The sequence below is a fragment of the Gekko japonicus genome, unplaced genomic scaffold (assembly GCF_001447785.1).
Source record: "Gekko japonicus isolate JY-2015 unplaced genomic scaffold, Gekko_japonicus_V1.1 scaffold952, whole genome shotgun sequence".
NCBI classification, from domain to species: Eukaryota; Metazoa; Chordata; class Lepidosauria; order Squamata; family Gekkonidae; genus Gekko; species Gekko japonicus.
In genome coordinates this window covers 278155-303545 of record NW_015173703.1, presented here as the reverse complement: position 1 = coordinate 303545, position 25391 = coordinate 278155, and the positions used below count along the sequence as shown (strand labels likewise).

Here is a 25391-nt window from a genome sequence, read left to right as displayed (position 1 = left end):
AAGCCAATGTTGGATCAGGCCAATAGCCCATCCAGTCCAACACTGTCACACAGTGGCCAAAATTACCAGGTGCCATCAGGTCCAGCAGTGGGGCCAGGACACTAGAAGCCCTCCCACTGTTGACCCCCCACAAACACCAAGAATACAGAGCATCACTTGCCCCAGAGTCCCTATCTATACCTTGTGGCTAATAGCCACCGATAGACCACAGCTCCATATGCTTATCTAATTCCCTCTTGAAGCCGTCCATGCTTGTAGCTGCCACCACCTCCTGTGGCAGTGAATTCCATGTGTTAATCACTCTTTGGGTGAAGAAGTACCTCATCTGTTCTAACCTGGCCGCTCAGCAATTTCATTGAGTGCCCATGAGTTCTTGTATTGTGAGAAAGGGAGAAAAGTACTTCTTTCTCTACCTGCTCTATCCCATGCATAATCTTATAGACCTCGAGCATGTCACCCCTCAGCCGTCGTTTCTCCAAGCTAAAGAGCTCCAAGCGCTTTAACCTTTCTTCATAGGGAAAGTGTTCCAACCCTTTTATCATTCGAGTTGCCCTTTTCTGCACTTTTTCCAAAGCTATAATATCCTTTTTAAGGTGTGGTGACCAGAACTGTGCACAGTATTCCAAATGAGGTCACACCATTGATTTATATAAGGGCATTATGATATCTTGTGACACTTTAAAGACTAACAAAATGTTTATTTCAGCAAGTTATTCCAGCAAAGCCTGGGACTTCACTCTCAACACAAGTACTAACTACCTTAGCATAACTAGTGAATGGTCTCTGTATTTTCTTGATCAGACTGAATTTTACATAATTACATTTCCCTCTACTGCTTACATCTAATGAACCATTGACCCTGCAGTGTTTTCCCCCTCTATCTTCTACATGAAATGTCTGCATAATGAGTAACCATGGTGAATAAGAAGAAATGGGCTCTAATCCACAAATATTTATACTGGAGTAATCTTTAAAGTACAACAAGAATTTTGTTGGTTTTTGCTCCAGTGGATCAATACAGCTACATCTCTGGATTTAAAAGGTGTTAAACATTATTATTATTAATCTCAAAAATTACTGACAAAACTATAAATTACTGACATTCAATAGTTTTGCTTTGCAGAAACATAAGAGAACAGAAGCTACAGATTGTTAAACAAGGTGAATTAGAAATAAGCTAGGAATGTTTGTAAGAGGACCATGTTACAGCATGAGAATAATTTTATAGAAAACGAGTCCTGCTCAGAGCCCACTGAATTCATCAAAGCACTCTTCTCTAAAGGGCACCTAGAATCTTTAAATAGAGAAGTTACCTTTTAACTAAAGCACTCAAAGCAATCTTCTTAAAAATAAACAAGATAAAGCAATCTTCTTTACAATACAATAAACAAAATAAAGCAATCTTCTTTAAAATAAACAAGATTAAACATGTCAGCAGCAGCACTGATTTTCTGTATTTTCTTAACAAAGGTACAAAAAGCAATCCATACCAGATTAATGGGAACCTCCCGATTTGTTAGAGACTTTGCACTGTTTCCTAGAGTGACCAAACTTTGTCTAAACTCTGAACACAGCCATTTGGACTGGTCAGCTCCCATGGATCCAATACTTGAGAACTGCCCAATTACAGGCCAAGAATCTTCATCAGGCACTTGTGTTGCATGATCTTTTAAAAGCTGTTTGGGGGGAAAATAAAAGCAAAAAAAACCTAATTAAGTTTAGCACATCAAACTGTGCTGAACTATGCAACTTGGCCAGGTAAGGTATGTCATAGTACTAGATTTCCTTCTTCTTAAATGTCACTCTGACTAGCGGCTTACTTGAATGAGTGTCTCTTCCAGTCCTACATAACTAGATTCTTTATAGATATTAGTGTTAAATCACAGCTATAAATCTATTAGAGGTTTTTGAACAAATTTACACTACGGAAGCTGTTTTAATATACTATAGCAAGAAACAGTAGGTTGAGAGACACCATAGGACTCATTTATTGTTGCATAACCTTTCATGGGCTAGTGCTCCTTTAGAATACATGAGGTAGTAGTAAGGTATGTGGAGAATTATGTGAACACCCAGTTCCAAAGATCCCAAGAGTCACTGCCACATTCAAAACCTGTTTTGAGACTATGAGAAGCTCTGGAACTGAATGCTCTCTCTGTCACTGCACCATGTATCAACATCATTTTACCACACGACACACAGTTTGATCTCCACTGGGTTTTAGATTGTTGTTGCATTCATTCTGCACAGTAAAAAGTTTTAAAATGGATGGTGGGCAGCATAACAAGACATTGTCATTCCCTTCCCTAGTTTTTGGGACTTTCAGCATCCCCCCTCCCCCCTTGCTTGGGGGAACAAGGGGTTCCCCTGTTACCATGCTTCCATGACAAGCTATAGTTTGTTGTAACGTCCACATCACAAACAATGGGTTGCTCTCTGTCCTACAAACCTGGATGTGGTTTGGAATGGGTGGGTGGGATGGGAGAACAAACCATCCTTTGATTTTAGACATTGCAACAAACCTCCCAACCCATGCCCAAGATGGATGAGAGAGGGAGCATCCAGGATTGTTTCACAGCAAACCACTGTTTGTCATTAGATATGGGTTTTGTCATTCACGCCACAAAATCTAGCCTGCATCCCAAGTTACATTATTTGTTCAATGCTCAGCACAAAAATGAACTCTACCTTTGGCACTCCAACTGGGAATGCAATTTCTGTCTATGCTATAGAAGCAGAAGAAGAAGAGGAGGAGATTGGATTTATACCCCGCCCTTCACTACCCAAAGGAGTCTCAGAGCAGTTTACAAACTCCTTTCCCTTCCCCTCCCCACAACAGACACCCTGTGAGGTAGGTGGGGCTGAGAGAGCTCTGACAGAAACTGCTCTTTTTCAAGAACAGCTCTTATCAGAGCTACGGCTTGCCCAAGGTCATCCAGCCAGGTGCAAGTGGAGGAGTGGGGAATCAAACCCGGTTCTCCCAGATTAGAGTCCGCGCACTTAACCACTACACCAAACTTGCAGGATTTCATGTAGTACTGGCATATTCCTGACAGGTTATTTGCAGATATTAAAATTGCTGCTTAGCTGAAGCGCCATTCAATTGCTAAGTGTTGTATATGCAAGCGACCTTCTCCAGAGACAAAGAAACACAAACCCAAATATTTTATTACGTGCTATTTGCTTATATGTAGCAAGATTCAAGGCTCAACAATGGGGGAAATGATCAAGGTAACAAGCACACAGAGGAAAGAAAAGACAATGGACATCAAAATCAGTACCTTTCTTAGTCTAGGGTGGCCCCATTTCTCTTTTTCATTGTTTTGGTATCGACCTGGAGTAGACCCAACAAGGTAGACTCTAGAGAAAAACATATGCAAGATGCCATGTAGGATTAGGGGAAACTGGGGGAAATTAGAGGAAATTGCATCAAATTGTGTTATAATTATACATTTGGGAGGTATAAAGAGAAGCAGAGGAAAATCATTTCAAAGTTGTTATCGTCTACAGTCCCACTTAAATTGCTAAACATACAAAGCAGAAGGTACCTGTTGGAAAAAGCAATCACTTCATTTAATGTCTTGATTTGAGCTCTGTTCCTAAAGGCATTCACAGGTCACTATGTTCAGACAATGTTGCCTTTTCAGAACTGTGTGCCTGTTTCAATATATACTGCTTTGTGAACAGACATACCAGCAGTAACAGTTTAATGAACAGTTCACCATGAATGGGATCATCTAAGTCATTCAGTCTGTTGTTGTTGTTCAGTCGCACAGTCGAGTCCGACTCTTCGCGACCCCATGGATCATCTCCCGCCACCCTTCTCTATCTTTGCTGGGTCTTAATGTATCCTCCCTGCTGTCACCATATCCCTTCAAAGAAGTTCCTGCTTTTTGGCAAAAAACAACATCAACTATAACTTACACACACTATATTATACAAGGAAAAGGAAAGATGTCAAATGAAGAAGTGAAGGATACCAAGGTCCTAGGGCTACAATACAGCTGCTTGAAGATTCTAACAAAATGGCTATGATTTTATGGCACGTGCACATTCATTAACTGCTTTCATACCTGCATCAGCAGGCAGCTACTGTGCTCTAAAGAAATAATATATTTTCCTGGCAACTTTAAAATCGCAGAGGGATATTGATCTTCAATGTATTTTATGGGGGAACAGCAGCTACGCCAGCATATGAACATCCAAGGAGCTACTCTGAAACCTGAATATAAGATTTATCTCAATTTATTCACTATGAAGTAAATTCTGGTCTTGTTTTCCCTTTAGGTAAGGTAAAGGTTCCCTTGCTTGAAAGCCAGTCGAATCCGACTCTAGGGTTGTGGTGCTCATCTCTGTTTCAAAGCCGAAGAGCCAGCGCTGTCCGAAGACGTTTCCGTGGTCATGTGGCCGGCATGACTAAACACCAAGGCGCACGGAATGCTGTTACCTGTATCACTGTAGTGGTACCTATTTATCTACTTGCAATTTCTTGCTTTCGAACTGCTAGGTTGCCAGGAGCTGGAACGAGAGACGGGAGCTCACTCCGTCATGCGGCACACTCGGGTCTTGAACTACTGAACTACCGACCTTCCACAGCCTGCAGTTCAGCATCTTAACCACTTGAGCCACTGCAGCTTTACCAATTTCTTAAATAGCCAAGTATTATTATAAAATATTGGTTCCACTGAACATGTGTAACTCTAATTTTTATTGTGCAATATGGAATAATTTCAAACTGCTGCTGTCAAGGAAATTTCCATGTGTAAATGGGTTTCCTATTTTCTCTTGCTTTAAAAGCATAAGGCTAAAATACACATAATTTACCCTGTTAATAATTTGACATTAAAAATGTAAAAATCTTTTCAGACATAATAAAAGGCATAAGGGGTCTAAGTGGGTTAATTTGAAAAGCCCAACGTAGAATCAATTCAATCACAGAATCAGTTCTAAGGGCTGGGATGAGCTTAGCTTCCCTCCAAATGGCTGTCTGCATTTCTAATAATGAAAAGCCTGTGCAATTTCTAGTCACTCCTCTTCAGCTCTGCTGCCCTATAATGATCCCAAGGCCACAGCCAGGTCCACAGAAGGGGAGGGGGAATAGCACTTTACACGACAATACCTGTTCACACAAAAAAATCCCCTATTTAGAAGCAGAAACCAAAGACAGCTTCCTGATCCCATTGTTCACGTGGAGCAGCTTTGTTCCTGGAGGAATTCTTGCCTGAGGTGCCCCAGAAATACAGAGCTAAATTTACACAAGTTTTTTTAGAAGTATCTATTGTCCAAACGAGGTACCTTGTCTCTGAAAGATCATGTTGCTTGATTACTTCAACCCATTCATTGAGAGTTGGGGATTTGTATGACATCAAATAAGTGATGAGATCAGACTTAAAATTGGTACAAGATTCACCAGCAGACCCCAGCGTTCCAGGTGGTAGCTTTGGATACAGAGGACTTAGCCATATGCTAGAAGATAAACATGAAAAAAAATTGAATGCCGCATTGCAAAACTGCCGTACTGTGTTTGTTTACTGTAGTCTAGTAACCAAAGAATATCTGACAAATTAAGTTCTATTTTACAACAATTTGGATATTTACTTTTTCTAAACCAAAGCAAAACAAACTCTCTCTATAGGCTTGGATCCAAAGAATTTGGGGCAAAATGGAGCTTGCTTAACTGATTTCTGTTGCTTCCTTAGTGCTGCAGCCATCTGCCCCTCTGAAAAGCTACTTCCAAACATAAAAGTACTTGTGGCAATTGTATGGGATACACACCAGGGGGCTACAACAGGGGGGAAAGGAAAAGCCATGGATGCCACACACACCATCTGGGTGCAAACTCATGCTCCTGTTGCACAAGAATTGGTGAGAGGGGGGGGGAGAAGGTACTTCCACCGCTTGACCTTCCCATTGCAGCCCCACTACACCCTCTCCCATGCTATAATAACCCAATGGTCAGCAGGTGCTCAACATCAGCCGGGGGTGGAGGAGTGCTTAGGAGGCTGCAGCAAGCAGGGAAGAAGAAAAAGAAGAGATTGGATTTATACCCCACCCTTCACTACCCCAAAGAGTCTCAGAGCGTCCCTAACCGTTATAAATCCCTTTAAACCGTTGCACTCTGCCACTAGTTCCTAAGTGGTGGTAAACTCAGTGCAACGATTGAAAACGGTGCACCCCAGCGTCTGATCGCTCTCCTCCGTTGCCCAGCTACTTCCGTCGGAAGCCTGAGGCTTCCGGCTTTCCCCCGCCATTTTTAAAAAGACCTTAGCGATATGCGCTCGGGCAAAGCTTCGCCCTGAGCGTTTGTTCTTTTTTTTAAAAAAAACCCTTATTTTAACTTTCTTCCCCGGCTCGTCCGGATGAGCAGCTGGGGGGAGGGATGGGGGAGCACCCCCCCCAGCTAAAGAGGGCGGCGGCAGCAGCAACGGCAGGAGGAGGGAGGGGGCGGGGGCCTCAGGAGCAGCAGCACCAGCAGACCCCCCCCATCCCATCCCATCCCATCTGCAGAGAGCGCGCAGGGGGGCCGGGGTGTGTGCATGCTGGGCCGGGTCCCTTACCCGGGCGAGCATGGCGGCGGGGAGGGGAGTCCTGGACTGGAGCTTCTCCAGAGCGCCATCGGCAGCCCTTCTCGGGGTGCGGTCTCCGCCCCCCGCCGCCTGCCCTCCCTCCCCGGTCCTTTGGTGGCCGGACGCCCTGCTGGTGCCCTCACATGCTGCTGGTCCCTGGGTCTGTGTGAGTCGCGGGAGGCCAGGGGCAGCACTCAAGAGCGTGAGAGCTGCGGTGCTCGGCGCGGCCTGGCCGGGCAGGGGAGGGAGGAGAGGTCGAGGAGGAAGGGAGGGAAGGAAACAGAGGCCTTACCCGGGCGAGCATGGTGGCGGGGAGGGGAGGGGAGGGGCAGGGCCGCGGCCGGCCGCTGACCCGGATCCGTTTGGCAGGCCGTCCCTCCGTCTGTCCGAGTCTTCGCCAGCGGCTGCCAGGCCGACCCCCCCTCGACTGCCCAGTCAGTCCAGCCCCTACAGAAGATGCCACGGCCCGGCCGCCAGAGACCCCTCCGACGGGGGCCTCTGAGCGTGTGCAGAGTTCCGGGAAGGGACCGCGGCTGAGCCTTGCCCCACCTTCCGCCCAGGGCGCCTCTCCGCTTCCTCCCCCCCCGAAGACCCAGCGGGCTGGGCCGAGGGGGCCCCGGGAGCTGCCGGGCAGAGCAGGCGCTTGAACCCAGGGCCCCGCCGATGCCCTCTGACCACTGCGGAAGATGGAGGTAAGTGTGATCGCGTTTCTGCCGGCATAAACTGCACCGGTTCCAACCGGTGCAGTTTATGCCGGCAGAAAGCCCCCCGTCTGAACGCACCCTTTGAGTCCTCTGCTCTGGTCTCTAACCATAATGAATATAATGCCCTGCTAAAAGACATTTTGCATTTTATTTCAATTTTAGGATCAGCCATACCAATTTTGTAAAAAAACAATATATGGACTTTCAAAAACGTTCGAACCAACAAGAATGACCGCCATTTCCTTCAGCACAGTAAAGGAAGGTGGTGGCTTCATCTTACCTTCCAGATACTGACTCCCAGATCTACTTTTGAACCTTGGATAGCCATCAAAACCCTTATATCTGAGTCAGACCACATCCAGCCTCCTTCCTGGGTCCCCACACACTCTGAAGTCAGGAGCAAATCCTGATCTTGAGAGTGCTCTCCTCCAGGTCTTTAATATCACTACATGTGGACAAGAGGGTGTGGATCACAGTCAGGGAAATCCCCCATCCCAATGACTGGGCATTACCCGGTCCAGGCATCCTCATTCTGTACACGCTGAAGAGGAAAGGTAAGGCACATGCAAGCCAGTGTGGTATAGCAGTTAAGAGTGTTGGACTAGCACCTGGGAGACCCGGGTTCACATCCACACTTGCACTATGGAAGCTCACTAGGTGATCTTGAGTCAGGCATAGTCTTTCAGCCTAACCCACCTCACAGGACTGTTGTGAGGATAAAGTGGAGGAGAGGAGAATGATGTAAGCTGCGTTGGGTCCCACTGGGGAGAAAGGCAGGGTACAAATGAATGAATGCATGAATGAAATCCAATACTGTTCTGAGTAGATATTTGGGACTGGGCAGTTCCTTTATTCTGTCTCTGATACTGTCTCCAGTGTCAGCTGTCTCTCAACTGGAGTACAGAGATAGACACCTCATTTTTTTTACACAACTTTCCACCATCCCAAGCTAATTCTCCTGCCCCTGCTTACTTTCTTCCATTCATCCTCCTCCATGGCTGTTTCACTTGCAGGGATGGGGAGAAAAAGAACAAAGCATCTACACAAGCACAGGCAATGCAACCAAAGGAGTTGTACATAATAACCAAATATTATCAGGCAACATTTGCCTAATTTGGGCTATTACTTTAATTTGCAAAGAACCAGTGTAATTTCATTAAAAGGAATTTTCCTAAGGTGAATTATCTGGAAAATGTTCCTGATCTGTGGCATTTATGCAAACACTGAAAATTGTCTCCTTACGTTGCTCAGGTTTTCTAGTGACAGAAGCAAGATGAAATAAGTGAAACATTATGTAGATATCTTCGCAATATGCTACTTTCACCTTCAGAAACAATAAAGCCACTATGTTATCGACACACTGAACAACCAGGACTGCTGCTAGTTAAATAGACATATTTTCCAGTAAAGTAGACACATTTTTTGTTGACTTGATGACAAAAAATGGTTCTGCGCCTTAAAAGCCCACTGCTGGCTGTTATAGTTGATACATTTTCTTTGTTCCTGGCAAGATTCCTCTATGTAATTTTCCTTCAGGGACAGAGATTAGAGGAGCTATTTAGCATCAAACCTCACAACTACATTCTGCCAGTAAACAAATTGTTATAAAGAATAAAACTTATCACCAGAAGCCAGTTTTCTTTAACCAGTTGAAGGTGGGGTTTAATGACTTCGGTGTGTGCTCGGCAGAGAGACCCAAGCAATCATCACTCATCAGCCTTTCATCCAGGTGACCTTTAAAGTCTTGGAGCAGTAAAAGATCTAATGGTCTGAAGTTTATACCTATAAATATGAAACTATGTAAGACTTCTCCATTCTTGGCTGACAGCTGAAATGTTAAATTTATTGCATCGGCAATTATAACAAGCTTATACAAGCCTATATGGCCTATAAACCCATTCGTTCCAAGATCCATTGAGGACAGTAAGCAGATTAAACACTTGTTTCTGCCCATTCCCTTTCACAGAGCATCCTCTATATGGCTTGGACCTCTTTGAGGCATGGCAGGGAGCTAGAACAAGATGGCACAACTTCTTCAGCTGATGGAACATAATAGGGAGACTACTGCAGGTTTTGCAAAAGCAGAGATCTTTACTTTAGAAGCTGTGAGGCGAACCATCTGGCACTTTCTTGCGAGTTCAGACTCCCAACCTAAGCCCAGACTACAGTTAACATAATAAAAGCTCTTACAATTTATTTTTGAAGCCATGAGCCTTTATTTTTATAACTATTCCTACGCGCTTTTACTAATAACTATTATATATTTTCAGAAACTACTGGGTGAAGAACGGGATTCTTAATTGTACTGTTTGAGACTGCCTAACCCGGAAGCCTACAAGGCACTTAAGGCTAACCAACAATAACGGATCCCCTAGGAAACAGACAACTCCAAGGCCATCAAGGAGGTGATAATAATTCATGGGATGTACTCATATGAGCCACAACATTATATGCATTTTAAAATAGTGAGTGGTTCTTACTACACTTGAATCCTGCATTTTGTAACAAATCAAGCATTCAAAGTGTATAGTATCTTTTAAGTGATAGTAAGGTTCCTTTGGCAAAGTGTTGACAGCATTGTCAACAGTCTGTTTTGTGTATTTTAGATTGTCTACAAACAGGATTGTTTCAAAGAAAAGAGCAGGCTATTTGGCCACATTACTGATGCATCAACTGGAAATTCTAACAAAACAGAGCATACTTCTGCTTCTCTAACACCACACATCTGGGTGCCCACTTGCTGTCACCTGATCTTAACGGTCTGATCCCAACCAATGAGCACAGCAAGCAAGTGCTAGATTAAGGTTGCCACCATGGCTTTTCAGGAAGGCCAGCCCATAAAGCTGGGGGTTCTTTCCTGACAAGGCACCTGCATTTCTTCTTACTTTAAATGTAACCACATGGCAGTTTCCAACATAAATTCTAATAAAAACCAACAAGAATTAGCTGAAGTCTATAATCTCAGACTACTCTACTATGCCTAAATTCTGCTTCAAGCTCTTCAAATTATTTTCTTGCTTTACTAATAACCAGCATCTTTTTCTACAGTAATCAACAAGTTGAAGCAGGGGCAGTGAAGAAGATCCCAAGCCGTGAGCAGGCAGATGTGAGAGCCGGCAATCGTTACAGTACCTTACTCCCAAACACTGTTTAGAACTTTAAAAGTTAAAACAAAGAGGCAGCCAGTGAAGTTCTTCAAGTACGGGCAATATACACTGCCTGCAGTCAATATACAGCCTAAGTCAAGTTCAGCTGGCACAAACTCTGCTAGAGAGTTAGAAAAGAACATGAGTCTAATAGCACCTTAAAGACTTACAAAATTTCTGGCAGGGTATGAGCTTTCATGAGTCACTGCTCAGTTCTTCAGATACAGCTAGAGAGTTAGGCAGCTTAATCTGATTGCTCTGGGAAGAACCAGGGAAGCATGCAGGAACAGTATCACCATTCCTAACACCACTGCAGGGCTAGACTGCAAACTTCTGCAGACCAGATTAGGGCTGCAGAACCCCAGTGGCTAGTCCCACAGACTCTTATCACTATTTATTCTAGAATAATACCAGGGAAGTCTGTTCCTAGCTTATTCCCTGAGCCACTTCATGATGCCTGCTTACCGAACAGCAAGGCTGGATGAACTCAGACTGGGAATTATTTCAGAGCAGGCACAGAGGAGATCAATTTGCCAGTTTGTCAGATACCACATTTTCCCTCCCCAACTTGTGACGCTTGATGTTAAGCAGAAGACTGCATTCAGCAATCCAAAAGCAAATGCCACTGAACACCTGTGCTGAAGTCAATAGATATAAACGCCCAAAGACCTCACCTAGCTAAAAGCCAGGCATAGTTCGAAGTGTAGCCATGCTTTCTACTGATTAGTACCAAGCACTCTGTTTTAGAAATGTGCACTGCATTCATTTTTGCAAGCTGTTTGTGCCATTCTATTTAATTCTATAGAGTAAACCAGCCATGCCATTTGCTATTTACCAAAGTAGTACTGCAAGTGGCCTTCAGTCTCTTTGTCTTGCCCCATTGAAAGGTTAAAGCAGGAAGCCTGCAAAGTTCTACGGTTGATGCCTTCTCACTTTTGCATTTATGGCTGTACATTAAAATGCTGCTGCAGTCTCTGATATCCCAGCACACCACCTACTTCTTGTCTGCCTTTTTGCCAGCACAACACTACAGAAAGCAAGGTAGATGACTAAACTGATAGGACTGTGGTTAACTCCAGCAGATTTTTTTAACCTCCCCATTTGTAAATATATGATCCAAGTGGGTTTCACAGCTAAAAGTGGCTTTTGGGTCACGAAACAGGGCAATTGTGGACAGACTTACAGAAGCTCTCCTGAAGCAAACATTTGTGATTTTAAGAAAACAATGTGCCAAGTTAAAATCTCTGTGCTCACCCTTGTGTTTTCTGGTACCAGTCATCTTCTATAAGATTAGAAGTATGTATCACAACACGGAGGCCTTCCTCATAACACAACAACATCATTTTCCTGCACAAAGCAAAAGTGTTAAAATGATCACAGAAAGGAAGGATTAAGAACGTTAAAAGTCAGAGAGCTCAAAATGCCAGATTTCTCTTTAACATAGTTTGGATACATACAAGACAACTTTAAAGCCATTCAATAACTCCCACAATTTATCTAATTCTTTCCATCTGGTGGTAACAGTCATCTAATATACAGATGCTGGTGCTGAAACAAACCAAATGCAGTCAGCATTGCTTTGAAACACAGACATGACTGAACATTTTAGCCTACACATGTTGCTTTAGAACCAACAAAACCACTCTAAGAAACCAGCAATGTCTCCTGTGTAACAAAGACCTACAAATAGCAGGTGAAGACAAGTTCATGAGATTTTAAAGCCTTTGAATGGACCACTCACTGGTGCAGAAGGTTTGGAACAGTGGACATATGCAAGACAGACAGCATTTGCTGGCATTTAAGGGTGCAAACCAACATATCAATAGAAGCTACTACTGCCCCCTACAGAGCAAGCCTGCTTGTCTAATATTTGAAAAATCTTTTCTAACTCCCACATTATATGTGGCCAAAGCACTTTTAAAAAAAACACAATTACTTATACCTTTTAACAATTTTATTCATATGGTCATTTTTAAAGGAAGTATTTAATTCATGAATTAAGTCTAACAGAATCCACTTTCATCATATAATTTCCATTTTGCATAGATTTCATATATCCTTTTTAAATAGTTCATGAACTAAAATTACAGTAGAACACGAAACTGAAAACATGGCATGTTATTCTTGCTTCCCCCCCCCCCAAAGAGCTGGTTGCCTTAGAAACTGATACTTGAGAATGAAAATGCACTGGGGAAACAATACACATTGCTGACTCATTCCAAGACCTCAGATAATACCACTAACATTACAAACACACAAAGCTCAAAAATTAATACAATCGCTTATTCAGAAATGAAACATTTCTCGCTGGGCATGGTAGCATTCAGAACAATCCAGACCGGGAACATTAGTGAACTATCACTTCTGAGCAAAAAAACATTAACTGCTCAGTGACAATGAACTGAACTATTATAAAACAGGAAGCCAGACCAACATTGTTATATTTGTCATCTTATAAAAACCAGAATTCGTTTGGAGGTGGCAGGTGATAGAAGCATGCAAATCACAAGTAGCATCCCAACTCCAAGGAGTGTTCAGCTGTGTTTCTCAAACAGCTCAACCAGCAGATGAGAAACTAAGGGAACAATACTCCAAGTAGCCTGGGATATGGAACAGTGATGGTCTGCTGTTCATTTACAAAAAGATCATTCCAGACAGGCAGCTGTAGCAGCAAAATAAGACACAAGGCCATATGTATCTTAAAAGCTAACAAAAATTATTATTTTGATTGGATACCATTTTAAACCAGCATCTATTGTTATCCTCCCATTCTGCTGTCTGCATCTGATGAAGTGAGCACTGACTCATGAAAGCTTATGCTGGAGTACATCCTGTTAGTCTATAAGGAGCTACTGGACTCCACTTTATTTTACAAGATAAAAAGCTTGCATTAGTTTAGGTCTAGGACATGCCTAATTAGTTCTACGGATACTCAAACACCCAGTGGTGTGGCATGTGTCCTATTCACCAGTTACAGATAGACAATTGGTTTTTCAATATTCACTTCAATTGTTCATCAGCCCATTCATGGGTATTTGGCAGTTTTTTCCACTGCATTCCTTACTGCCCATGCAGTACAGCACAAGTGGCTTTTCACACCTGCACATTCTCACACTGCCGGAATGAGTTCCACTACCTGCCTTTACTTGCTCCATAACAACTCCACTCAGCAAGTAATTGTTTAACTTGACCAGGGGTCCCCAGACTTTTTGAGTCTGCAGGCACCTTATTCAGACACACAGTGGTCAGTGCAACCACAAAACGGCTGCCACAGAAGGCAAAGCCAACCACAAAATGTCAGCAATTTTTAAAAGCCTCTGCACAGTTGATCAAATTCCCAATGGCCAATCAGAAGCCCTGCTGGGCAAAAGACCCAGCTGGCCCCACTCCCTTTCTAAAAACACTCAGTGGATGCCAGGAAACATGTCGGCACCCACCATGCCACTCACAGGGGCCACACTGGGCACTCCTAAACTAGACTATTACTCCCAAGTCACATAAATCAGTCATCAATAAATGCTGTGTTACAACAAAACCCTACCCTTCAGTGTTCATCTAAGTAGTAATGCTAATGTCTGCATATCAGTTTAAATTAGCTGTACATGCGTGATTTGGGGGGAAACTGATGCAAACTGCTTTGGCAGGAGTTCCTGGCGGCTCCACACAAACCAAATGATTGGCTTACATCTGATCTTCTTCAAAACGGTAAATTCAACAGTCAAATGTGTCTGTAGCAAAATTCTCAGCATCCCTAATTAGCTCTTCTGGCTCAAATTTTTACCATTTTCTAGACTCTGTACTATTCAAAATGTTGCTCTGATACACAGATGTTCCCTGCAGCACTGCTTTACTGATCTGCGGTGTCTTTTTCTACAGTATACTGACTACCAAACTTTACCCAGAGCCCTTTGTAATTACATAACACACACACACAAAAAAAATCTGCAAAACATCCTTAAGTTTCACAGATACCTCCACATTTTCTTTAAGGGTTTCATGATTAATTCTGATTTGTGTCATGTTTTTGTGATGCTAATCATGAACTGCATTAAAAATGAACTGTATTAAGTATAGGCTGCTCTGGGATTCAGTTAAATTGGTTTGTGGAAGGTCAGTGTGAAAAGATAAACACTGGCAAATATCTGGATGATAATTCTGAAGCATACACTAAGGCAACATCAGGGGTTTGGGGCCTCACAGAGATAAGAAGCTATGCAGCATGGGTGGCTACAGGAAGGAGGAAGAATTGGGTTAAACCATCCGTCTTGCACCAGTAGAGCCTCTATCACTGCCAGAAGGCTCCTTGTGCTAGGAGAAAGGATTTATCGGATCCAAACATTATTTGTAGTGGATTGCTACAACTTCAGTCTTCTTGCAGAAATCCCAGAGGGGTTAAAGTTTAATGCATTTGGCTCACACAGGTTAGATCACAATGCATTTGTCAGCCTTTTAGGGGGTCAGAAATCTCGTTTTTCTTGTACAAAGCTTCTGTTGCAAGGATGTTGAATTGTAGCATATTCTTATATATTATATATGCCTACTTCGTCAAATGCCACACATACATTTGACAAAAAGGTACATTTTTACTCTGTAATATCTGTACAAAATTTATGGCTCAATCCCATTCTCAATCAGTATTAGCACAAATAAGGTAGAACTACAGATAAAAGGTACACACACACACAAAACAACTAGTTACTGTATTATCACACTGAACATTTCCCCTCAACCAATTATGTGGAATGGGAGCAGGGATTCTTGAGGATGTGGGTAGAATGTGACTTTATTAGGCTTTAAGTATAAAAACAGGGGTGCGACTGAACAAGACTGTTATCATTGTCAAGTTTTTCTTTATCAAATTCATATCTCCTGTCATAAACAGTTTATAGAAGCTTTGTCACTGGTAAACAGTGAGCCCATGAATGAAGACACCAGCTATTGCAGAAGCCCATGTTAAGCACACAGATCCAAAGCACCACATATCGAATTCCATGCTTATCACCAAGGAAGCCCTACTGAAGGGTGGGGGCTCTCCAGAGCAGCAGCCCATGAGATGTAGAAAAACAAAAGTAAGGAAAAGTTACTAATTAGCAGGCCCCCCCCCCCGCATAAGCAAATGCTTTGTGCAGTAACCTCTCTAGCTCCCAGCCTACAAATATAGACATCAGCACAAATTTTGAAAGTATCATATTATGAAAGTATCATATTATTGACAAAACTGCTTTGGTTTTAAGTATGATCATTACTTACGTGTGGTGAGTTCCAAAAGCAATATCCAACTTAGCCTACAATAAGAACAGCATTCTTAAAATATGTTTTCCAGGACAGCAAATCTCATTGTTACACTATTTTAAAAGAAAGCTACTTTTTTAAAAAGCTTACTGCTCCCTGGTGGCCTCAACACAAATTGCACAACTGCCTTTTCACCTAATGATTATGCACATCTTCAAATTCTAAAAGTTACTCTCTAGGTTACCCAGGGCAGGGACATCACCTGACTGGCTGCCTGGAGCACCAAATGGTTAGAGGGCAGCACATGGGAGGAGGCAATGGGAATGGCCTCCAAGACCTGTACCACCGCTGCAAAGTGTCTTTGCTACAAGCCCACCTTGGAGCTGGCATGGATTGCATGGGAGGAGGGACACACACTCTGCTGCTACTGTTGGGTCCAAGACAGCCAGCAGAGCATCTCTGCCACCCACCTTGGATTTAGAAGGGGGTCATACTGCTGCCACCTTGGTCCAAGCTGGGATACAGAGGAGCCTACCTTGGAACCAGTGGGGGGATAGCACATGATGAGGATGCTTGGAACAGCAAAATGCTTTGAGCCAGTTCTGGGTTTTGTGCATAATTCTCCACTAATTCTCCATATGTTGCACCCTACTCAAACTCAGATTTGAAACTGAAGGTGTCTGCTGCTTGTGGATGGGCCATGTTACACCTCACACTGAGTTACATATGAAAAGTGAAGCAAAATCCAAAGGCATTCTTCTGCTTGGGCAAACAGAAGAATTCTATTGAACTGATCTATTATAGTGCTGTTCAAGGTCTTCCATAAGTGATGGAAAAACAATGCTAGCAACTCATGGTTCTTGGCTCTAACCTTGCTGATACTGACAAAATTCTCTCAAGATATAAGGGCAAACAATGAAATACATAAAGACGAAAAAATTATTTTGCTAAACTGATTCAAAAAAAACCAGGAGTGAAAACAAATCAGACTGAGAAAGTCACATGTGACATTTTAATTTGGGATGTTCCCACTGAAACCCACAGAGTAATTAATACGTTGTGCTTTTCTGTCCACTAAAATTTTCCAATCTGCAAATTCAAAACCAGCTACATTCCAGTCATTTACTTTTCAAACACTGGGTTGGTTCCTGTCTAAAATGTCCATGTGTGGAAGTCTACAACTCCACCCCCTCCCACCGCAGCCCCAAATGCCCCTGAAATGCTGCTCCGGGGAGAAGGGGGACCCCCCACAAGCTGCATGCTGAGGAAATTGTAAAAATCTGCCTCCCATCACATATACAGAGCATTTCTACAGGATCTAAGCTAGTGAGAAGAATAAGCAAAGAATACACTTCAAAACCAAGAAAGAGCAGATAGCTTTAAAAGTCTTTCATGTTTTTTTACAGGATACAACAGTGAAGATATTCCTCTTAAATGGATGAAAAAGACTCAGTGTCTCTGAAATACAGCCCCTGCATTATTCCCGTGCTTCCTATTGCTTCCAACAGATGTGCTTAAGGGGAGGAGGGGCATGATGACAGAGGCAGGAAGTGCTGCCTAGTCCTTAAATGTGTAGGCTATCCTGGTGCTCGAACAGGGCTCCATATGTGGTTGTCTTCATAAACACTGGGAACTGATTTTCCAAAGCAATCATTTAATGGGACAAAAAGCTGTTGCACAGAAAACAGGAGTGAAGTGGAAAAGGACTCCTGTCAGGTGTAGCAGGTGAAAAGAGGGGGGGAAATCCTTCCCTGTTCCAATTCTTAAAGGAGAATTGTGCTTATGCTATGCATGCAATAAGCCAGTGCACACGTCAGTTGATGTATGTTCACATGTATGTGCTCATGGAGACAGGGCTTATACTAGGGAACGTAACTATGTCTGCATCCACACATGAGAAACATGCATGTTCAGGCTATCAGCTGATCTGTGCAGGCTACTTCCAAACATGTTCTCACTGAATATTTTAAAAATAATTTTTAAACATTCTTGCTATTTTACTGATATAATACTAATGGTATAAAAATTAAATTAATGTGAGCCCAGTGAATAGTGAGAACACCTGACATTGCCCAATTAGTCTTTGGATGGAAACGTCTAAAAGCTCCATGTAACAGCAAACATAAATAGTTGGGGGGTTGGGGGGGGGGGGTTTGAAGAAAAAGATAATAAATTTAAAGAACGACATTCACAGTACAAGAATTTTTTACAGCAATATATATTTTATGTAGTAAACAAAAAAAGTTATCTATACAATGAATACAGCTAAAGTAAAATACTAGTTAAGTAGCCCAAGCAGAACACCAGGTTCGGTACAGGATACTACTAGTGGATTGCAGCACAGAATATCTTTTGTTAATAAAGAAATGACAGAAGTACCTGGCACAAGCGAACATTTTGATAGGGCTTTGCTTGATTGTGCAGATCAGCCTTCGACTCTCGTTTCTCTCCATGGACAATTAATAAAGGTTTGTCCCTTTAAGTAAACAAAAAATTTATTAGAGGATTCATGGTATGTAAAGATTTTTTATATATTCTGAGTATACACGTTTAAACATGCAAAGAGAGGGAAACTGCAACAGCCAATTCCATTACCTTTCTACGGGTGTTAATTGGAAAGTATGTATTGAGTCTACAAATGTTCGAGCTTACTTGTGTAGGACTCTCACCACATTTATATAGAAGTTAAATAATAAGGGAGCAAGGATGCATCGTTGCTTCACACCTCTCCTGACCGAAACCATGTAGGACAGATGACCTTGTGGGTTACATCTCACTGACAAATAGTTGTTCTCATGTAGTATGCGTATATAAGGGCAAGTAGTCTGCGGTCTATTGTGGAAGCTTCTAGTTTTAGCCATAATCTGCCGCGTGAGATACTACCAAATGCCATCTTGTAATCAACAAATGCTGCGTGAAGGCCTGCATGAGGCCTGGCGGTATAGTCCTCCACCACATGATGCAGAATCAAGCACTGATCCATTGTGGCATGACTGCTTCTGAAACTTTCTTGTTCCTCACCTAAGATGTTCTCCCTATTGAGTCAGTCCCAAAACTTCCAGCATAGGTGTCTGGCATAAAGCTTACCTGCCACACTAAGCAGACTAATTGGGTAGTGATTAAAAGGGTCTGATTTCACCCAATTTTTATATATTAGAATGATGATAGCTAGATCCCAATCTCTGGGGATCTGTGCAGTTTGGTCAATGTATGTGAAAAGAGTGGCGAGGATCGGTGCCCACCATTCAATATCCATTTTGATCAGCTCCGGAGGGATCACATCACTCCCTGGGGCCTTCTCCACCCATAGCTGGGCTACAGAGCCTCTCGGGCTCTCACCATGTAATTAGTACCCTCGCTTTTTCAGGGAGAGGCTTGCACACAAGGAGGTACGTGTAGGACAGGACACATTACAAAGCAGCCTAAGTGAAAGATTTCTAGTTATACCTGTAAGACCTAACATTCCATAGAACAGGATCCCCATCCCTTTTACACATTACAAAGCAGCCTAAGTGAAAGATTAGAAGTTAGAACTAGAAGTTATACCTGTAAGACCTAACATTCCACAGAACAGGATCCCCATCCCTTTTGAGCCTGTGAGCACCTGTGGATTTTTGATACACAACGGTGGGCACAGTGTTCCCTCTAAGCTGAGTTAGTGTGAGCTAGCTCACAGTTTTTTAGCCTCCAGCTCACAAGTTTTGGTATTAACTCAGGAAGGATGGCTCCAGAGCAAACTAATTTATGCAGTAGCCAAATCACTTGCTCACAACTTTAATGCCAGTAGCTCACAAAGTAGAATTTTTGCACATAAGGCTCCACGGCTTAGAGGGAGCATTGCACAACCATAAAAGGCTGCCCACCAGGAGGCAGAGCCAACCACAAATGCCACAGGCTGAGGTTATGCATAACTGTAGTAGTAACACTTCAGGGTTTCACATGATGCCTTTTAAAACGATCGTATTGTTTAAAAATATTTTCTTGTATACAAACAGCTTACTTTCAGTTCCACAGTGAAGATCCTTGTGTTGTGGTGGAAGCTGCTGCCAAAGCAGTGTTTTAAAAAAAATCTGCACAGCCAATCAGATCCCCAGTCAGGGCAATCACAAACCCTGCAGGGCAAAAGCCCCATCCGGCCCCACCCACTTTCTAAAAACACTTGCAGGTTCCAAAGAAAGCGCCATGGCACCCATGGGTGCCAGGTTGGGGACCCCTGCTGTAGATCAACGCACCTAAAGTTTCATGAGTTGTCGATGGGAAAGAACTTTTGTGTATAGGAGCCTTGTGAGCCAATTTGAATGTATGGATACCCTTGTGGTGATTTAAACTGTGTGAAGATCATTGAAAAGTGAAGTTTGATAAAGAATATATCTCGAAACGAACGCAGATACACTCGAGAAGTGTTCGTCCTGTTCCTGTGCTGTGCATCTTGTTGGCACCTGTTGGAAACAAGAATTAAATAACATCATGAAAAGTTGAATTTTCTACTGAACATCTTTTGTATATTTCAGTGAACTTTCGCAGCAATCTTTTTGTATTTATTATACCCGGAATTGAACTTCGTTGGTCTTGGAAGTGCCACATCTGTTTGTTAACTTTTGTATTTGTATGCAAATATACTGCCATTCACAGGTTTTACCAACTGCTTTAACCCAATCTCAGCTATACTTATCACCCAGTTACTTATGCATCTTGACTAACTAGCCCTTCCTGGCAACTAACCCCCCACCCCCTCTCTCTACCGATATGTAAGGCTTGAGGAAAACTGTTTCAATGTATCTGAAGAAGTGGGCATGCACATAAAAGCTTATACCCAGAATTAAACTTTGTTGGTCTTAAAGGTGCCACTAGACTCAAACTCTGTTCTACTGCATCAGACAAACACGGCAACCCACCTGAATCTATTACTTGCTTAATTAGTTGACTCTCCCTGTTACTATTTTTTAGTGGCTGTGTTGTTTTTAACTACTTAATTTTAAAGTATTTTATGGGTTTTTTTAGGGATTTTCAGTGACCTTCAGTGTCTCAAATCGAAGCAAAAAGATGGCATATAAACAGGCTTAATAAATAATGCTGTTAAGCAACTGCAATAAAAGCTGAAATGGTTAGGATAAAAAGGTGGTACTAAGCACTGACCACAAAACTCTTCCATAAGGACTGCATCAATGACAAGCATTGCAATTTTATACACTGTACATGGAGAAGAAGCTTCAGTGATGATAATGTTGCTTACCACCACTCCAGTAAAATGCAACAGCTGTAAACCAACAACCTTTAACTGTTCACTGAAAAACCTTTTGGAAGAGCTCTTTGAAGACAATAGCAGCAGCTAATGTGCAACAAGTATACTGATATAATTTAATGTACAACGGCAAGATGGAAAATATAAACAAGGAATAGGAAGGAGGATGGTTTTATATTCAGTAAAAGGAACAGCAAGAATAGAAAAAAACTGTAAGAGGGAGCTCCTCTCATAGCAAATTACCTGAATTCCTTCGGGTACTGATTGATAAGCCATTCCACATCTATACAATAGTTAAACTTGGCCATTTAGAGAAAAAGAAACATTGGTTAGAAAAGGAACAATGTATATAAAGTGGTATTTTCTTACTAATAATGATATATATGACCTCTTAAGATTTTTTATCATAAGTCTATTGTTGAAGAAGATACAGGTGGATTGGAAAGTGCTTGTGAAGGCAAGGGATGAACCCTGAACTTCCTTGGTAGTCTCCCTATAAACCAGGGCCAACCCTGCTTCTGAGATCTCACAAGATCAGGCTATTTCCTAACTTGTTGCCACACATACATAAAATGTGTACACAAAACATTATGCTCAAACAACACACAAATAACATCTTCATTACTGCTAAATATTAGTTGGAACCTAAGTATCACACCCAACCTCCAATCAGATTTCAATAGGAGAATGTAGAAACATAAGTTACATGACATACTTTTGGAAAAAATTGGGCTTTAGCAATAAATAAATCTATCACAAAAACCCTTTCCTAACCAAACACATGTGTATGTGCTTAACAGAGAAAATAAATGGCTACTCACTTCCAAACTAACCTCAGAAAACTGTTCCAACTATGTTTTTAAAAAGGAACATGAATGCACAACCTTACCTGAGCAGATGACACAAGAGTCCCAAAAAGGGGAGACAAAATATCTGTAATAAGTTAGAAACATCATGAGCAACAAGTTATTATTGAAATTGATAACAAGAAATAATTTGCTCTTCAGCTGAGCTTATTAAAAGTTTAACTGTCAGACATGAAGTATACAATAAACAATAGTAAGTAAATCAAATTATGTAAATTGCATGTTTTCTAATAATAGAAGTAACTACTAAATCTTCTGTGATCCCCTACACTACATACTATAATATTAATTGAATTCTCTGTGCAAATAAATCTGCTGGCATACCTTTCAGTATCAGTTTCTTATCAACACATTCCTATCTTAATATTTAAAAATGTATATTCTGCCTCTTTATAGATTAAAACAACTTTTCAATAAATCAGAGCACTTACAGCAAGATAAATGCCACCACAGTCTCTCCTAAGCGCAATGATATTAAGACTGTTATAACACTGGAACAAGCTCCATTTGCAAAAGAACAGATCATGCACTGCCTCCTAAAAGAAAGCAAGGAGCTGTCCCTACATATATATCTAAAATTTGTATCCTGTCAAGGGGCTTAGGGTGCCACAGATAGTTCTTTTTTTCCATTCTATCCTCTCAAAAAACACAGTGTTTTTTGAGAGGATAGATCAGACAGAAAAGGTGTGACTAGCTCAAGGTTACCTAGTGAGCTCCACAGAAGTGTGGGATCTGAACCTCACTTTCTCAGCTCTAAGTCCAATACTCTAGCTACTGCAATACACTTGCTTCACAGGAAGTCCATTTCGAAGAACTGGAGCTACAACAAACAAACTTCTTTAACTAAGCATATAACACAGACAGTAGAAGCTGAAAGCTCTTGTCATGTCGGTTCTTGCTTACCTACCTTTTATGTGAAGGGCTCCAGAGTTATATTTGGACTTAATTCCTTTTACTTTGGTGAGGAAAAATCTGAAAGGATTCCCTCCATCCAATAGATCCCAAGTGTCCTGCACTTTGCCTGACGGCTCTGCAGATTTATGGTTCAATGAAAGCTCATCAGCTGCCATCTCCTTAGGAACACAGACTTCTTCCTGTCTGACGCTGGGGGCTGCTGCATCTCCTCTCTTCACCTCGCCTTTGCAATCATCCTCTTCATCGCTACTTGAAAGGCACCAACCTAAACCTTCCTGATAGAGTCTCTTTGGGGCTGGCGGCACCTCTGACAGGGAGTTTCCATCACGAAATTCAAGAGGGGAAAATTTTCTTTTGCGGGCAGCCTTCCTGGCCTCCGAACAAGGGTAACGCGGCTCGCTAGATGTGTCCCGCTGCAGCAAAGAGGTTGAGGGCTTCTCACAGCCAGCTCGCTCATCTTCACTCTCATCGCTACTAGACACCGTCCATTTCCCATGCTCGCTTTCCTGAGACATGATATGGCTAAGCGAGGTGAAGCACGCGGGAAAACTGAAGTGGCACTTGTTCAAGAGCTACTTCTCCATTTGTCCACGAAGAACCCACAACCAACTGACTCTCACCCAAAGGCGCCTTACTTTTCGGGCTTCCCTCCCAACTCCTCCAGAAGCATTTAGGGAGAATCACATTATGCTAAGTTAAACACGCACTCTTCTTAATAACAAGGAACCCCGCAGCAGTGCACCCACTTTGCTTTTCTAAGCCTGCGCAATAGGCTGGACCACCAAGCCAGCAACGCCCTAGTGGGTGAACAAGAATACAAGTCAGTGGAACCGCCGACTTTCAAAAGGAGGGTATATTTACTGCAGGCTCACTATAAACGGGATGTCTTTCCCTCCACAGTCGGGACAACCGATATCCCAAGCGCTTCACTTAGCAGAAAAAAGCCAACACCTCCCCTCCTCCCTTCACTTAACAATAAGTGGGCAAAAAAAATTAAGAAGCAGTCTTCCACAAAAACTGACACCGAGAAAAGCCAGGGCGGAAAAACACCTCAGAAAACCTTTTTCGCGCTTTTCCCTCTTCGGGGCAGCATGAAATCAACTGAATGGAAAGGGGCAGTTCCATGAAATCAAACTTCCGGTTCCGAGGGGAAGAAACTAGTTTAATGATTGACACTATATTCCGTCAATGATAACTACTGGGATGTGGCGCTAAAAGCTCTTTCCCGCCCACTGTATCCAATGGGGCTTCCACGAGCTTCTCGACCAATTATTGCTTGCGTTGTGGTTGCTAGGGGGAAGTTGAATGTGAGTCGCTTGGTTGCCATGGGAAGTTTCACGATGGTTTCCTGTCGGCGAGCGCTTCGGTTAGCATGTGCGCGGCGGCAGGGCAAGCGGAGGGAGGTGTGGGGCGCCTTCGTGATGAATATCGCCGAAAGCGATGGGTGAAGGTACGTGAGAGGGCCGGTGTCGGAATCTTTTGCCTCGAAGCATGTGGCTGTGCTCCGCTGGGTGTCAGCCAAGCTGCAGTCAGATTGTCTTGAAAGAGGAGGGGATTATCTTTTTTTTGGAGGGGCGGCCCTGTTAGTCTGGGGCACCAAAACATGAGGAAAAGCCTTACGACACCATAAAGACTTTTCACAATTTTATTCTAGCATTATCCTAGCATCTAGCAACTCTAGCCCCCTTCTCCTGACGCTGTGAATGGATCCTCACCCCCACTGAATAGACCCGAGTAGGGTTCTCGCGAGAGAGGAAATCTTTAATGCCATAATAGTACAGCAAATCAGGAATTCAAAAAAACTAGACACAAATAATTATATGTACACACACATACACATACTAAAGTCTCCACCAAACAGAGCCCATTTGGAATTAATGAAAAGGAGGAGAAAAGGAGTAAATCTAAGTATTACAGTCTCTAACCTTTAACTTCCATACACAAAATAGGAACTCAGCAACAGCTGCAGTAATTTCAGGAGATTTGTCAGATAGCAAAAAAACCTAGGTCATTATTAGTCATAGATTTTGCAGAAGAAAGAAGGGGATGGATGAGTAGGATTCTGGCTACACTTCCTTAGGATTGCTCAGTTAGGTGGGGGGTGAGATAACAAAGAGCAGCGTCAAGGGGCCATGAAGTGCAGACTAAAATGGTTATGTAATTTCAAACATTATCAACAAAAACGCACAGCCTATTAACTCGTTTTGCTAATGTACTTAACACGTGTAATGGGTGAGTGTTGAACAAGGGCTTGGAATTTCTTACCTATTATAGGTGGGATAATAAAGGATATAGTCACCTGGCTGGCTGCCAGTTTCTGACTTTGTTTGCATCGCTGAAGGAGTGAACCCAAGGTTGTGGTGACTGGGAAGATTAGCAGCATCAGTATTCTTGCTTTACCTGTTCTGCACTGCCATAATAAGTGAGCAAGCTGTTCATGGACAAACACAGTGACCCATGAATAATCCAACATAACACGATGTGACCAAAACACCCAAGAATTCTTCATTGTGGAAACACAGTGTTATCCCAATTGCAACCAATAGATAACATTCATACTGACACCAGTAATTTTCATTCTAATCTTCTTTAAAAAGAGACTGATATTGTTAGCCAAATTGCTTTATTTACAGCAACTGGCAATTTATAAATGGGTGCTTGCCAACTATACCAAGGTCCTGTTCCCACCAAGGGTTACCAGAGAAGGAGTTGAGGCTGAC

The 25391-nt window shown here is 42.5% G+C and overlaps 2 protein-coding genes across 2 annotated transcripts in view; one reads left to right on the top strand and one right to left on the bottom strand.

Moving 5' to 3' along the window:
- The window catches only part of TDP1 (tyrosyl-DNA phosphodiesterase 1), a 40844-nt gene extending 17548 nt beyond the window's left edge, over positions 1-23296 (bottom strand). Inside the window, exons 1-9 of the mRNA XM_015423259.1 lie at positions 22664-23296; positions 21780-21823; positions 21134-21189; positions 18028-18124; positions 15667-15701; positions 11671-11763; positions 5296-5466; positions 3282-3360; positions 1491-1676 (exon numbers count right to left, since the gene is read on the bottom strand). Of these exons, the coding sequence (XP_015278745.1) occupies positions 1491-1676; positions 3282-3360; positions 5296-5466; positions 11671-11763; positions 15667-15701; positions 18028-18124; positions 21134-21189; positions 21780-21823; positions 22664-23186 (1284 nt within the window). The 5' untranslated portion in view covers positions 23187-23296. The remainder of the gene's footprint in view (positions 1-1490; positions 1677-3281; positions 3361-5295; positions 5467-11670; positions 11764-15666; positions 15702-18027; positions 18125-21133; positions 21190-21779; positions 21824-22663) is intronic.
- A 758-nt stretch (positions 23297-24054) lies between these two features.
- Positions 24055-25391, top strand: part of EFCAB11 (EF-hand calcium binding domain 11) — an 88576-nt gene continuing 87239 nt past the window's right edge. The window contains exon 1 of the mRNA XM_015423260.1: positions 24055-24121. The gene's annotated coding sequence lies outside the window, so the exon portion shown is untranslated. The remainder of the gene's footprint in view (positions 24122-25391) is intronic.